This window comes from Plecotus auritus (genome assembly GCF_963455305.1).
Source record: "Plecotus auritus genome assembly, chromosome: 8".
Taxonomy (NCBI): Eukaryota; Metazoa; Chordata; class Mammalia; order Chiroptera; family Vespertilionidae; genus Plecotus; species Plecotus auritus.
Genome location: NC_137782.1, coordinates 153,207,877 through 153,220,882, shown reverse-complemented (window position 1 = coordinate 153,220,882; position 13,006 = coordinate 153,207,877). Strand labels below are relative to the sequence as shown.

The 13,006-nt window shown below is 35.6% G+C and overlaps 1 protein-coding gene across 2 annotated transcripts in view; it reads left to right on the top strand.

Moving 5' to 3' along the window:
* EML4 (EMAP like 4) overlaps nt 1-13,006 on the top strand; it is a 152,830-nt gene that overhangs the window by 105,645 nt on the left and 34,179 nt on the right. For both annotated transcript variants that reach the window (XM_080683151.1, XM_080683150.1), the window contains 5 exons: nt 404-473; nt 2,026-2,136; nt 4,548-4,643; nt 8,743-8,877; nt 9,033-9,168. In XM_080683151.1, the coding sequence (XP_080539277.1) occupies nt 404-473; nt 2,026-2,136; nt 4,548-4,643; nt 8,743-8,877; nt 9,033-9,168 (548 nt within the window). The remainder of the gene's footprint in view (nt 1-403; nt 474-2,025; nt 2,137-4,547; nt 4,644-8,742; nt 8,878-9,032; nt 9,169-13,006) is intronic.

The window sequence follows — 13,006 nt, the reverse complement described above, 5'->3', positions numbered from 1 at the left end:
ATATGAAAACAATTTAGGTGAAGAAATTAAGCAAAAAACAAAACAAAACTCAGAGTCATAGGCAACATAACAGCATGGTGATTACTAGAGGGGAAAGAAGGGTGGGTAGGTAGAAGGAAAAAAAAAGTTTAATTTATTAAGCCACAATTGTGAATAAATATTTTCTTCAGATTTAGTGTTTTGTTAATTTGTCAAGTTTAATAAAGAAAAAAGTACAGCTAAAAACTTAGAAAAGAAATCTTTTTATACTTGATGTTTATTTGATTTGTTAAAGAAAAAGAATAGGTCACTGGGAGATTTTTTAATGATTAAAAAACTGTTTGAAAAATGTTGATACTAAGGCATATTTCTGCTGTTTCGTATGATTCCTGTATTTAAAATTGTTGTTAATACTGCTTTTTAGCCTTGCTATACATCCTGACAAAATTAGGATTGCAACTGGACAGATAGCTGGAGTGGATAAAGATGGAAGGGTGAGTGTCACAGTTTTATGCCTTCTGTGCCTAGTGACATTACTTTTAGAATGGGATTGATGACAACTTTTATATCTGTTTACTCTTCTAAAATTTAACTATGATTTCTAGTATAAACAAGGAAAAAATATTAGAATGTAAAAACATTCTAAAAACCAAAAGAGAATTATACTACTTAAATATTTTTTTCTAAAAACCAAGTGTTCTCGCCCAGCCGGCGTGGCTCAGTGGTTGAGCATCGACCTGTGAACCAGGAGGTAATGGTTCGATTCACGGTCAGGGCATACGCCCGGGTTACAGGCTCAATCCCCAGTGTGGGGTGTTCAGGAGGCAGCCAATCAATGATTTTCTAATCGTTGATTCTCTCTCTCTCTCTCTCTCCCTCCCCACCCCTTAAATCAGTAAAAACATATTTAAAAAAAACACACACACAAAGAAACAAGTGTGCTCCTTAAGGAAACTACTTACTTTTAAAAACGGGAATACTGATAAGATTGTTAACATATATTTTTTTATTGATTTCAGAGAGGAAGGGAGAGGAAGAGAGAGATAGAAACATAAATGATGAGCGAGAATCATTAATTGGCTGCCTCCTGCACACCCCTACTAGGGACCAAACCCACATCCTACGCATGTGGCCTGACCAGGAATCAAACCGTGACCTCCTGGTCAAGGCTCAACCACTGAGCCATGGCGGCTGGGCATTATATATATTTTTTAACATAAAATAAGTTATCAGTGTTGGCTATAGGTACTGCAATTTCCCTAAATTGATTTTATATATGAGTAGCACTGATAATACTTTAAAATTTTTAGTTGCTATTCAATATTACTAAATAGGCTTAAATAACAAATCCCTTATTTGTAAGGATCAACAGTGAATATTAATGATGACTGATTAGAAGTATATGACTGTACTCATGGCATTCTCTGGCTTGTTTCTTTCATGAAAAGGACTTGGAGGGATTATATTTGAAGACTTATAAGACCCCTTCCAGTTCCAGATTCTGTTTTAAGAACTGTTTGCTTAGCAGTTTATTGAGCACTGATTTTAAAAAGTATTCTTTTCCTAAGAATAAAGGTAATGCTAAAAGCAGGGTATCCAGAGCAAATTTTCCTGGGTTCGAATCCTAACTCCACCTTTTAATAGCTGTGTAATTTTGGACAAGTTATTTAAATCTCTATATCTCAGTTTCCCCATTTGTGAAATGGTGATTGTAATAGTAAATAGGTCATAGAATTATGAAGATTAAACTAATTAATACATGTGATGTACTTAGAATAGTATATGGCACTTGAGAAATGTTTAGATCATCTGCTGCTACAACTATTATCACTGTTGTTATATCCTTATTTTCATGGTATGAGAAGAAAATACCTGCTCAAGATTCTTTGAGGGCATGTCTAAATGTAGTAGCTATTTTTTATTAGATAGTTATCCATCTCTATTACTTTTTAAGACAGTAAACAGTTCTGTGTTGTAGTGGTATTCATTGGCATCCACCTATATACCAGTTAGTCCTTGCTTGTGTTTTTCCTCTTGTTTTTGCAGCCTCTGCAACCCCATGTCAGAGTGTGGGATTCAGTTAGTCTATCCACACTGCAGATTATTGGACTTGGAACTTTTGAGCGTGGAGTAGGATGCCTGGATTTTTCAAAAGCTGTAAGTAATAATTTTTAAAGGAGTAAGCAAGAGGTACAAAGAAGCCAAAAAAAAGTTAAGCTCATTTTTGTGTCTGTGCGTTCATAGAAAGTGGTAACTCTGAATTGAAATATAGGATATTAGCTATAGCCAGCATTTTAACCTAAATACTGAAGTACTTTGGTTTAGCTAGGATCCAGAATATTACACTTAATTATACTTAATTTTTTTTCTGTCCTGAAATAAAATTCCATTGTAGTATCGGGAAATGTTAGAGGAATACATGGTTGGCATAGTAAAAGTAAGACAAGCAGTAAGTTGTACTTTTGTTTAGCTTGGATAACAGAGCTCTATTTTATTTAGAAAATTCACAGACCTGAAACTTGGTCGATTATGCACAAATACTATCTTTTCTTAATGTCATGTTGGAGCGAAAGACAGAACTTTATATTCACTAAAATCATGAATTATCATGGCTCTGAATTAATGACAACATGAGTTTAAAATTTAGTGTATAACAATCTTACCTAAGCCTTGAAGCTTTATTCTGAGGGGAAATAAAACAGGATGTTACTAATTTAAACAGTCTCTTCACTCTTAAATTATATGTAATTATTCATATTAATTTAAATGTAGGAGAGCTACATTTTAGGCTCCATAATTTTTTTTTTGTTTTACAGAGAGAGAAAGAAACATAGATGGTTTGCTTCTCATACTCTCCTCGGCTGGGGATCGAACCCACAATCTAGATATGTGCCCTGACCAGGAATTGAACCTGCAACCTTTTGGTGTATGGGATGATGCTCCAACCAGCTGAGCCACACTGACTAGGGCAGGATCCATAATTTTTAGTTTCAAATATAAATATCCCTCCAGATTTTATTGGGCCCCATTCATACTTTAGAATATATTAATATATTCATATAATCTCTTCAGTTCCTAGGTATCAGCAACTATATTCTGGATTATGGGAGTTTTGTGCGACATCAGGAGGAAGGGACATTTTTAGAACAGAAAGATAAATTTGTGTGGATATGGGAATTTTGCTAGCTTGAAAGCACTGAGTGTCAAGTTTCAAATGAGTCAGGAATTGGGAGAAAGGCATTTAGAAAAGGAGATAAAAGGACAGGACAGAAAGGAAATACTTTTGCTACCTTTTTCCCCCCTAAAATTTCTGTAGCAGAAACTTTCGTCATCTTGTTGATATTGTTAAAATATTAAGACTTATCTTGGATTGCCTCCTACTCTAACTTTTCCTGGTTTAGATAATCATTCTGGTACAGGTTAAAAGAAAGATAAAGAGAAGAGAATAAACTCTGACCTTTCTCAGTACCTCTCCTCTTCATCACAGTATTTCTTCCATAGACATTTAAAGTATATGCTGCAAATGCTAGTAGGGGCAAAAAAATTTTTCTTAACATATTTTTATTGACTTCAGAGAAGCAGGAAGAGGGAGAGAGAAAAACATCAACGATGAGAGTGAATCACTAATTGGCTGCCTCCTGCACACCCCCTACTGGGGACCCAGCTCAAAACCTGGACATGAACCCTGACTGGGAATTGAACTGTGACCTCCTGGTTCATAAGTCAACGCTCAATCCCTGAGCCACCCCAGCTGGGCAAAAAAATAATTTTTTAATGTCCACAGTTCTTTTTTCTTAAACTGGGAGACTTAAATTATGTGAATGAAAATCATATTGGAAAAATAAATATAAAGGAATTTAGTTATGCTTTTATTTATTTTGTTTGTTCATATTAATGTATATCATGGAAAGTTGAAATTGGCAAACTTTAAAACATGCCATTAATTTTAGCTTGTTTCATCGACTATAACAACTTAGGAATGAAGTTATAAAATTATATACATTTTATGCCTACCTTGAGGGACTATAATTTTTTATTTTTTTAATATGTTTTTATTGATTTCAGAGAGGAGGGAGAGAGAGAGAAACATCAGAGATGGGAAAGAATCATTGATCTTGATAGGCTGCCTCCTGCATGCCCCTTACTGGGGATGGAGCCTACAACCCGGGCATGTACCCTTGACCAGAATTGAACCTGGGACCCTTCAGTTCGCAATCCGACGCTCTATCCACAGAGCCAAACTGGCTAAGGACTATATTTTAAATACAAGAAGGCAAGGGGGGGTCTAAGGGACAATCCTCAAAATGAATTATTTGCTATCTCTGAATAAAAGTGGCCAGGTGGCAAGTAGAAATCAACTTAGGGAAAAAATTAAAACTGGAAAATGTTTTTTAAAAGAATATTGTATTTCTGAAAAAAATCAATTTTAGTAGTATATTCATTATATTTCAAGGAATCATACATGTAAAGGATTTTGGATTATCTTAATGTTGACTGTTTTAATAATATGGTACTTGTTCCTAGAAAATCTGAAATATTTTAAATGCCTATAATTGACTTTTCTTTAGGATTCTGGTGTTCACTTATGTGTTATTGATGATTCCAATGAGCATATGCTTACTGTGTGGGATTGGCAGAAAAAGTCAAAAGGAGCAGAAATAAAGGTAAGTCCAAAAAAGTTTCACTTGTTATCTTTTAGAATACATTATTTGTTTTGCAGATCCTTAGAAGTATATTGCATATCCTTAATGGGCAATAGCACACTAACTGGCCCAAATTATCAGCTTTATTGATTTGTCATTATTTTATGCTATTAAGAATACCATTCTTATGGTATCTTAAGATAAAATATTTAAGCAACTTCAACCAATGTTAGTGATATTTCAAACACATTGACAAAGCAGATGGATGTCTAATCTCAAAATAAGACAGTACTCTACTTGGCTACTGCTGCCTTTTTTTTTTTTAGATTTTTTAATTGATATTTTGAGAGCAAGTCAGAGAGAGAAAGAAACATTGATGTGAGAGCAAAACATCGATGGCTGCCTCCTCTATGCCCCTTTCCAGGGATTAAACCTGAAACCCGTACATGTGCTCTGACCAGGAATTGAACTGGCAACCTTTCAGTGCATAGGATGACACCCAACCAACTGAGCCACACCATCCAGGGCAACTACTGCTGCTTTTTAAACAAAATCTGTTATTTCATTTAAGCTTTAAACATTTTAAAGGAAAAATTCAATCATAGGAGTATGGGCGGCATAACTGAAAAGCATATGTAATGATATGCATTGTTGTAAGCTTCTATATATATAAAAGGCTAAGTGACCAACCATTTGTCCGTCCGACTGGCCAGTACATGTGATGCGCACTGGCGCACGTGCTTTTGTGCGCGCACGCGCTCTCTCGCTCTCTCTCTCTCTCTCTCTCTCTCTCTACACACACACACACACACACACACACACACACACACACACACACACACACACACACACACACACACACACAAAAGCCAAGCGACCTGACTGACCGGTCGCCATGATGCACACTGCGGCCAGCCAACCTCCCGCGTCCTCCCCACCCCCCACTCCCAGGCTCTAGTTTAAAAATGTTGACTCGTGCATGCACGATACATATAAAGCTCTGAAGTATTAACAGGATCTGTGGAAGGAGAGGTTGTTCTGATTCCAAGAGTTGATTTGTCTTCATCTGACACTTGCCTCCCATTTAAATTAATTCGAAGACAGTTTCCCGTGATTCCAGCATTTGCGATGACTATTAATAAATCACAAGGACAAACTCTAGACGGAGTAGGAATATTCCTACCTGAACCCGTTTTTGGACATGGTCAGTTATATGTTGTTTTCTCTCAAGTTTGAAGAGTGATGTTAAAGTTAAAGTTATAAATACTTTATCACAAGGGAAATTAGTCAAGCACTCTGAAAGTGTTTTTACTCCTAATGTGGTATACAGGGAGATATTAGAATAAGTTTAATCAATTTATCAGTCATTGTTTTTTATATAATGTTTTTGTTGTTTTTATATCATGTCTTTGTTATTATATCATGTTATTGTTTATTTATTACTCTATTATTTTAATACACATTTTACTATTTTTTTTCATCTCTGACACTTCTATTACAGAGAAAGGGCGAATAGCGATATTAAAATATTTCTTCTAATTAATTTCCTTTCAATATGCACGAATCCATGCACCGGGCCACTCGTGTTATGTAAAATGCAGAATATTTTATAATTGGTATAGAATAATGTTGGTCCTTTGTGTGGATCAGGCCGTAACTTGTAAAAGAGGAATGTAAGGTTAGCATTACAACAGCATTCACATGGGTCAGAAATGGCCGCCTCCTAACAGGCTTTCAGAGGGATTCAAAGTGACAGGATGACTAAAAAAAGCCTATGACATATTTGCTGTACTCTTAAATAACATCACATTCCTCTTCAATTGCACACCCGCTCTCTGTCTCAGCAGTTTTGTTCTGTATAAGCTTCAAGCTTTCAGCTTGTTGGTCAAAAAGAGGTTCTGTTTTCAAATAGCATAAGTTAAATCTTTTGAAAGAAATAAGAGTAGCTTTGATTGTACTTGAAAAGAGTATAAGAAACCTCAAACTTTAAAAAATATAAATGAAGATACAGATAGTCTTTCAGACATCATTCAGGGTAATTTAGCATTGAAACATAGGGAACTTATACCAAAGTGTAATATGTGAATTTTGATCTTTTGTAGTAAAGGTTAGCAGATCTCCTTTTCATGACTTTAAATGTTGTTGTTATTCAGAATTTTATCTTATGTCCTCCATTGACAGCATACAGCTGCCATAGCCTTAGTTACTATCTGTTCTGTCTTTCATCATTTACCTGTAGCCCAGATCTCTCACAGATTTAAACCTACATTTCTTGTTGCCTGCCAGGCATCTTTAATTGAATGTCCTAACCCACAAGTCATAATCAACATAACCGTCTCCGGTTTTTGTTGTTGTTGTTGTTTTTTAATATATTTTTATAGATTTCAGAGAGAAGAAGGGAGAGGGAGAGAGAGATGGAAACATCAATGATGAGAGAGTATCCATTGATTGGCTGCCTTCTGCACGGCCCCTACTGGGGATCGAGCCCACAACCTGGGCATATGCCCTTGACCGGAATCGAACCTGGGACCCCCTCAGTCCATAGACCAATGCTCTATCCACGGAGCCAAACCAGCTAGGGCGGGTCTTGGGTTTGATTTCAGTTAAGGGCACGTACCATGGTTGAAGGCTGGAAACCCAACCCTGGTCAGGGTGTGTGCGGGAGGCAACCAATTGATGTTTCTCTCTCACATTGATGTTTCTCTCTGTCTCTTCCCCTTCCTTCTACTCTCTAAAAATTAATGAAAAAATATCCTCATGTGAGGATTAACAACAACAAAAAGAAAAGAAGTTGGGAAGGCAGGCAGAGATCTTGGTCAGAATAAAGATTTAAAAATAAATAAATTAATTAATTAAAATAAAAGGCAACATCATCCTGGAAGAAAGATGACGAATTTTTTCGTTGTTAATTAACACATTATCTTTAAAATTTACTTTGACTTGCTAATTCCAACCAAACATTGTAGAAACTGTATAACAAGAAAGGGTACTGTCCTTTTCCCTCATGAGGGGAGAAAGCATTCAGATTAGATTGAGTTTTATTTATGTGCCTATACAAAGCTGTAGAGTCCAGCTGTTGGTGGTAGAAATGTAAAATTGGCGGAAATATTGAGGCCATGGGGAAATTTTTTTTTTAATTAGCTCAATTCCTTCAAGTGTCATTTTATTAGTATAAGAATGTAAAAGGTATTTTATGTAACTCACTTTGTTTACAAGATTACCATGTTTACCATGTTGGTTTGTGGTGAAGAAACGCTTTCATACACATAAAGTTCTTCGCTAAGTTAAAAAAAACACCTTAGTGATCACCCTGCAGGTGAGCACCAGCTACCAACAAGCAGCTTCACAAGCACATAGATTTCACCTCATCGTTAAGCTTGAGTAGCTGCTTTTACCATAAAACATCAATTTAGTAAGAATTCAATTATGACTTACTGAACATACTGAAATGTGGTGTTTTTAAGACATCCTCAGTTCAGTAATTTCAGTGAAAAAACTACTTGTAATTCCTTTGGATGCTTGTGCCTATTTTCTTCCTTCTTTATTCTGCTTGTTTTAAACTTCTATCTTTTCTAAGTTTTCTTTTTTGGGAAATGGCATAAAAGCTCTTTGAGTTTTTTTGTTTTTCATTTCTGTATGACTCAGTAGTGACCGTTATATATACTTTTTAAGCTTTTAGCCTAAGGTTGAATCTCTAAATCAGTAATAAATTTTCTTAAATGAATGAGTGCTCAATAATAATAGTACAGAGAAAGATAAGGCTTTTTAAAAATCAAAATGGCAGTACCTTTAAATCAAATGTATATAGTTCTTATAATTGATAGTTTTAGTGTACTTTTCCCTAAATGTGCAAGAAACTAAAATAATCTAAAACTAATTCATTTAAATGTCTTTCTAATGCAGTTATATATGAATAGTATAAAAGATGATATAATAATATGAAGACATCAAATTAAAATCATTATTATAAAAACTTATTGTTACAAATGTTCAGGAAAATAGATCTTGGAAAAAAAAGGCATTTCCTAAAATTTTTTCCTGTCTTTATCAGTAGCTGTAATAGGTACTTGATGGAGATAAGAGTATACATTCATCTAAAGCTTTATTTCTCTTTCCACAGACAACAAATGAAGTTGTTTTGGCTGTGGAGTTCCATCCAACAGATGCAAATACCATAATAACATGTGGTAAATCTCATATTTTTTTCTGGACCTGGAGTGGCAATTCACTAACAAGAAAACAAGGAATTTTTGGGGTAAGGATCAGAATATTATAAATTTCATTATAAAACTTTAATATTTTAATTGTTGAGTGAGCATGGAGTCATCATGCCAAAGGGAAAACTGAAAATTCTCTCTCTCTCTCTCTCTCTCTCTCTCTCTCTCTCTCTCTCTCTCTATTTTTTTGTAGAAATATGAAAAACCAAAATTTGTGCAGTGTTTAGCATTTTTGGGGAATGGAGATGTTCTCACTGGAGACTCGGGTGGAGTTATACTTATATGGAGCAAAACTACTGTAGAACCCACACCTGGGAAAGGGCCGAAAGGTACAGTATTCTCATATCGTCACCCCTTTTTAATTTGCACATACTGCTACTGCACTTCCATCTTGTACCCAGACCAGGGGAGGCTGCAGTGAAACAATAGGAGAACCACTACCATACCTTATGTTTTTAAGGTTCTTCATGATCTTTTTAAAATTAAAATATTTACTAATTATTAAGCATAGGTAACCTACATTTGATCCCTCTGAACATTTCCTTGTAGGAGGTTAATTAAATAATTAGAGAGGTGATATAGATATGTTAATTTAAACAGTATAAAATTAAGAGAGATCATTTGATCTTCTGAGTTTTGTGAAGACTTCACAGAAGAAGTAGTATTTAAGGTTAAGCCATAATGAGTGCACAAGACTACAAAAGGTATGGAACTTTGATCTCAGTTTAGGGGGAAAGTGCAGGCAAAAATAGAAAGATGGATATGAATGTAAGGCAGTGAGGGTAGTGTGAATAAATCTGTTAGTAAAAGTGGTAGCAGAAATAAGAGATAGCCAATTTGAATGAAATACAATTTGTAAAATAGTAATAGAGTTTTATAATTCCCCTTGACAGTTTAATATATATTAAGCCATAGAAAATTCAAGTAGGGATTAAAGATACAGATTTTCTGAGCTATCCACAAGAACCCTTAAGACTAGTTAAGCTCACCATGGAAGAGAGAAGAGCTGTGAGGCCAAGGATCCTTTATCTCACAGTTAGATGACCAGAAAAGAGCCTGCAAGGATTACAGAAGTGAGATATTTAATGAAGAAAGAAAAGTTAACAAGAGAGGGAGGAGGAAGGAGAGGAAAAGGTTTGACTCCTAAAATCTTACCCTCACCCTTAAGAAAGAAGTGTGTGTGTGTTGTGTGTTGTGTGTTGTGTGTTGTGTGTTGTGTGTGGAAAGAAAGTTCTACCTTGCCCACTTTTTCTCTCTTTCCTTTTCCTGGGCACATGTGTTCGTATATGAAATGCCCAGAACAGCATTGTATATCAAAACTGACTTACTGACAGGTTATCCTCTGGCAATGAACAGAGTTTGGGTGTAAATGTATCTACTCTTCATTAGCTTAATGTGTGTCAAGGTGGGAGAGGCAGGGAAAGGTTCAGAGGTTGTTTTTATTTTGGTTTTTGTCTGAAAAACTTGTGCAAAGAAAATCTGCACATGCAAACACAGGAAATGGGAAGTCTGACCTTGTAAACGGCCGGGTACATAAAATGGCCTATGTTGTGCTCTGCTACGTGACTGTTACAGGCAAACTTGCTGAGAATTTTGTTTCTTCCTTTATATTTGGGGTTACAATTCTGTAAGGTATGGCTGGGAAGGATTTGGTGTATGGAGTGAAATAAATGTGTGAACCCAGATCACAACAGAGTTCAGTTTCCATTTTTAAAATCTTGCCAAAAATTTCAATAGATTGATCCAGTTTTTATATTCCCTATTGTGACATTTCTGCACCCGTTGCAGTCTTGTCAACTAAAATTTGTGTATATTGTGGTATATCTGATAAGGGACATTTTTTGGGATGTCATGATTTCATAGCTAATTCTTTTACTCTAGTAATAGGAGACAAGCCAGAACTGTATTTTGTGCCTCATAAGCTCTCCTGTATATTTTCTTTTTGCTTCCAGACCTTAAATATGTATTAACAAGAATCTTCAAAGTAATTAGTATATTCTATTTCTTTCTTCCCAGTTTTATTGGCCTATAATTGACATATAACATTGTATATTTATGGTGTACAACATAATGATTTCCTATACATTGCAAAATGATTTACATAAGTTAACATCCACCACCTCACACAGAGTATTTTTGTGTGTGATGAAAACTTTTAAGATCTACTCTCTTAGCAACTTTCAAATATACGCTACAGTATTGTTAACTATAGTCACCATGCTGTTCATTACATACCAGAACATATCCATCTTATAACTGGAAGTTTGTACCTTTTGACCACCTTCTCCTCTTTCCCCCAACCTGGCCTCTGGCAACCACCAGTCGGTTTTGTTCATGTTTTTACATTCCCCTTGTAAGTGAGATCATATGTAGTATTTGTATTTCTCTGTCCTATTTCACTTAACATCATGTTCTCAAGGACTGTTTATATTGTTAAAAATGGTAGAATTTCCTTCTTTTTTATTCCATTGTGTGGATGTGTATTTATGTGTGTAATATTTGTGTGTGTATACACTGCATTTTCTTTATTCATTTCTCTGTCAGTGGACACTTAGGTTGTTTCAGTATTTTTTATTTCTTATGGGGTATAAAATAGTTCAATTTCTCTTATATGAAATAATTCATAATTTTTAAGTGGGGGAGGGAAAGTTGATTGTATCCCCACCACCATTAAATGTTCATAGTTCTTAAATATAAGTTCCTTTTAGGAACTAAGTAACAAACCACCATTTTTGGTTTGTTTGTTTGTTTGTTAATCCTCACCCGAGGTTATTTTTTCCATTGATTTTTAGAGGGAGTGGAATGGAGGGAGGGAGAGATGAGTGAGAAGAAAGAGAGAGAGAAATCAATATGAGAGAGACACATCAATTGGTTGCCTCCCGCATGCACCCCAACCAGGGCTGGGGATTGAAACTGCAACCCAGGTCGGTGCCCTTGACCAAGAATAGAACCCACAACCCTTCGGTGCACAGGCCAACGCTCTAACCACTGAGAAGAACTGGCCAAGGCAGCACACCGCCATTTTACCTGCCCCAAATAATTAATATGGGCCCATTTGTCCAGTTGCTAAGAATATAACATAAATGTTAAAGTCTCTCTGACATTTGATTCTGTAATAAAACAGGCATGGAAAGCCCTCCAAACATCTTTATTTGGCAGTCAAGGTAAACTTGCTTTTTATGAAAGCTTTGTTCTGTTAGAGATTAGAGAAATGAGGGGATTTGCAGTTAAGCTTGGATAGATGTGGCAGTGATTACACCTGGAGGTACAATACGTTTTTAAATTCAAGGATAATTCTTTCTCTTGGCCAGTATTTCAAACATTATTTGGCTTGAATTGGAAGTCAAATACAGGCTCGATGAAGCATTTGTTCTTCAGTTTTATTTTCTATTTTGTAACATTCCATCATTATAAGAAGACCTTACATGTTTAACAATGTTTTGTCATGTTTAAAGGTATGGAAAACTGAATTAAAAATAGAAAAACTAGCCCTAGCTGGTTTGGCTCAGTGGGTAGAGCATCACCCTGCGGACTGAAGGGTCCCAGGTTCGATTCCGGTCAAGGGCACATGCCTGGGTTGCAGGCTCAATCCCCAGCGGTTGGGGGGCATGCAGGAAGCAGCCGATCAATGATTCGCTCTCATTATTGATGTTTCTATCTCTCTCTCCCTCTCCCTTCTTCTTTGAAATCAATAAAAATATGTTTAAATATATATATATATATATAAACTATTTCATTTTTATAAATTCTGATGGAGATCTGCTTTTCATAATTTCTTTCATGGTACTTTAAGACTGCTCTTGTTAATTTAACTGTGCATGAGAAAATAACTCCCCCCCACCCCCCTTTTAAATGCTCAAATAAACCCAACAGTACTCAGAAAATTCACATGTCTCAGATGTCCTTTCTCTTTTGGTAATTGGCTATCCTACTTGGACAAAATTCTATTGTTCACTGTTTAAAGTATTTTTAAGTGATGAATGTTGGTGTGAGCTGATGCAGTTGATCTTAATAGTAAATTTGTTGGAGTTGTGCTTTAATTCCGCTAAATCAGGCAAGCTTTACTCCCAATCAGTCAAGCCCTTTCCTTTCTCTCTACCAGACATACCCATCTATTATATTTGTACCACTAGCACCCTCACACTGAGTAATTTTTAGAGTCAGCTA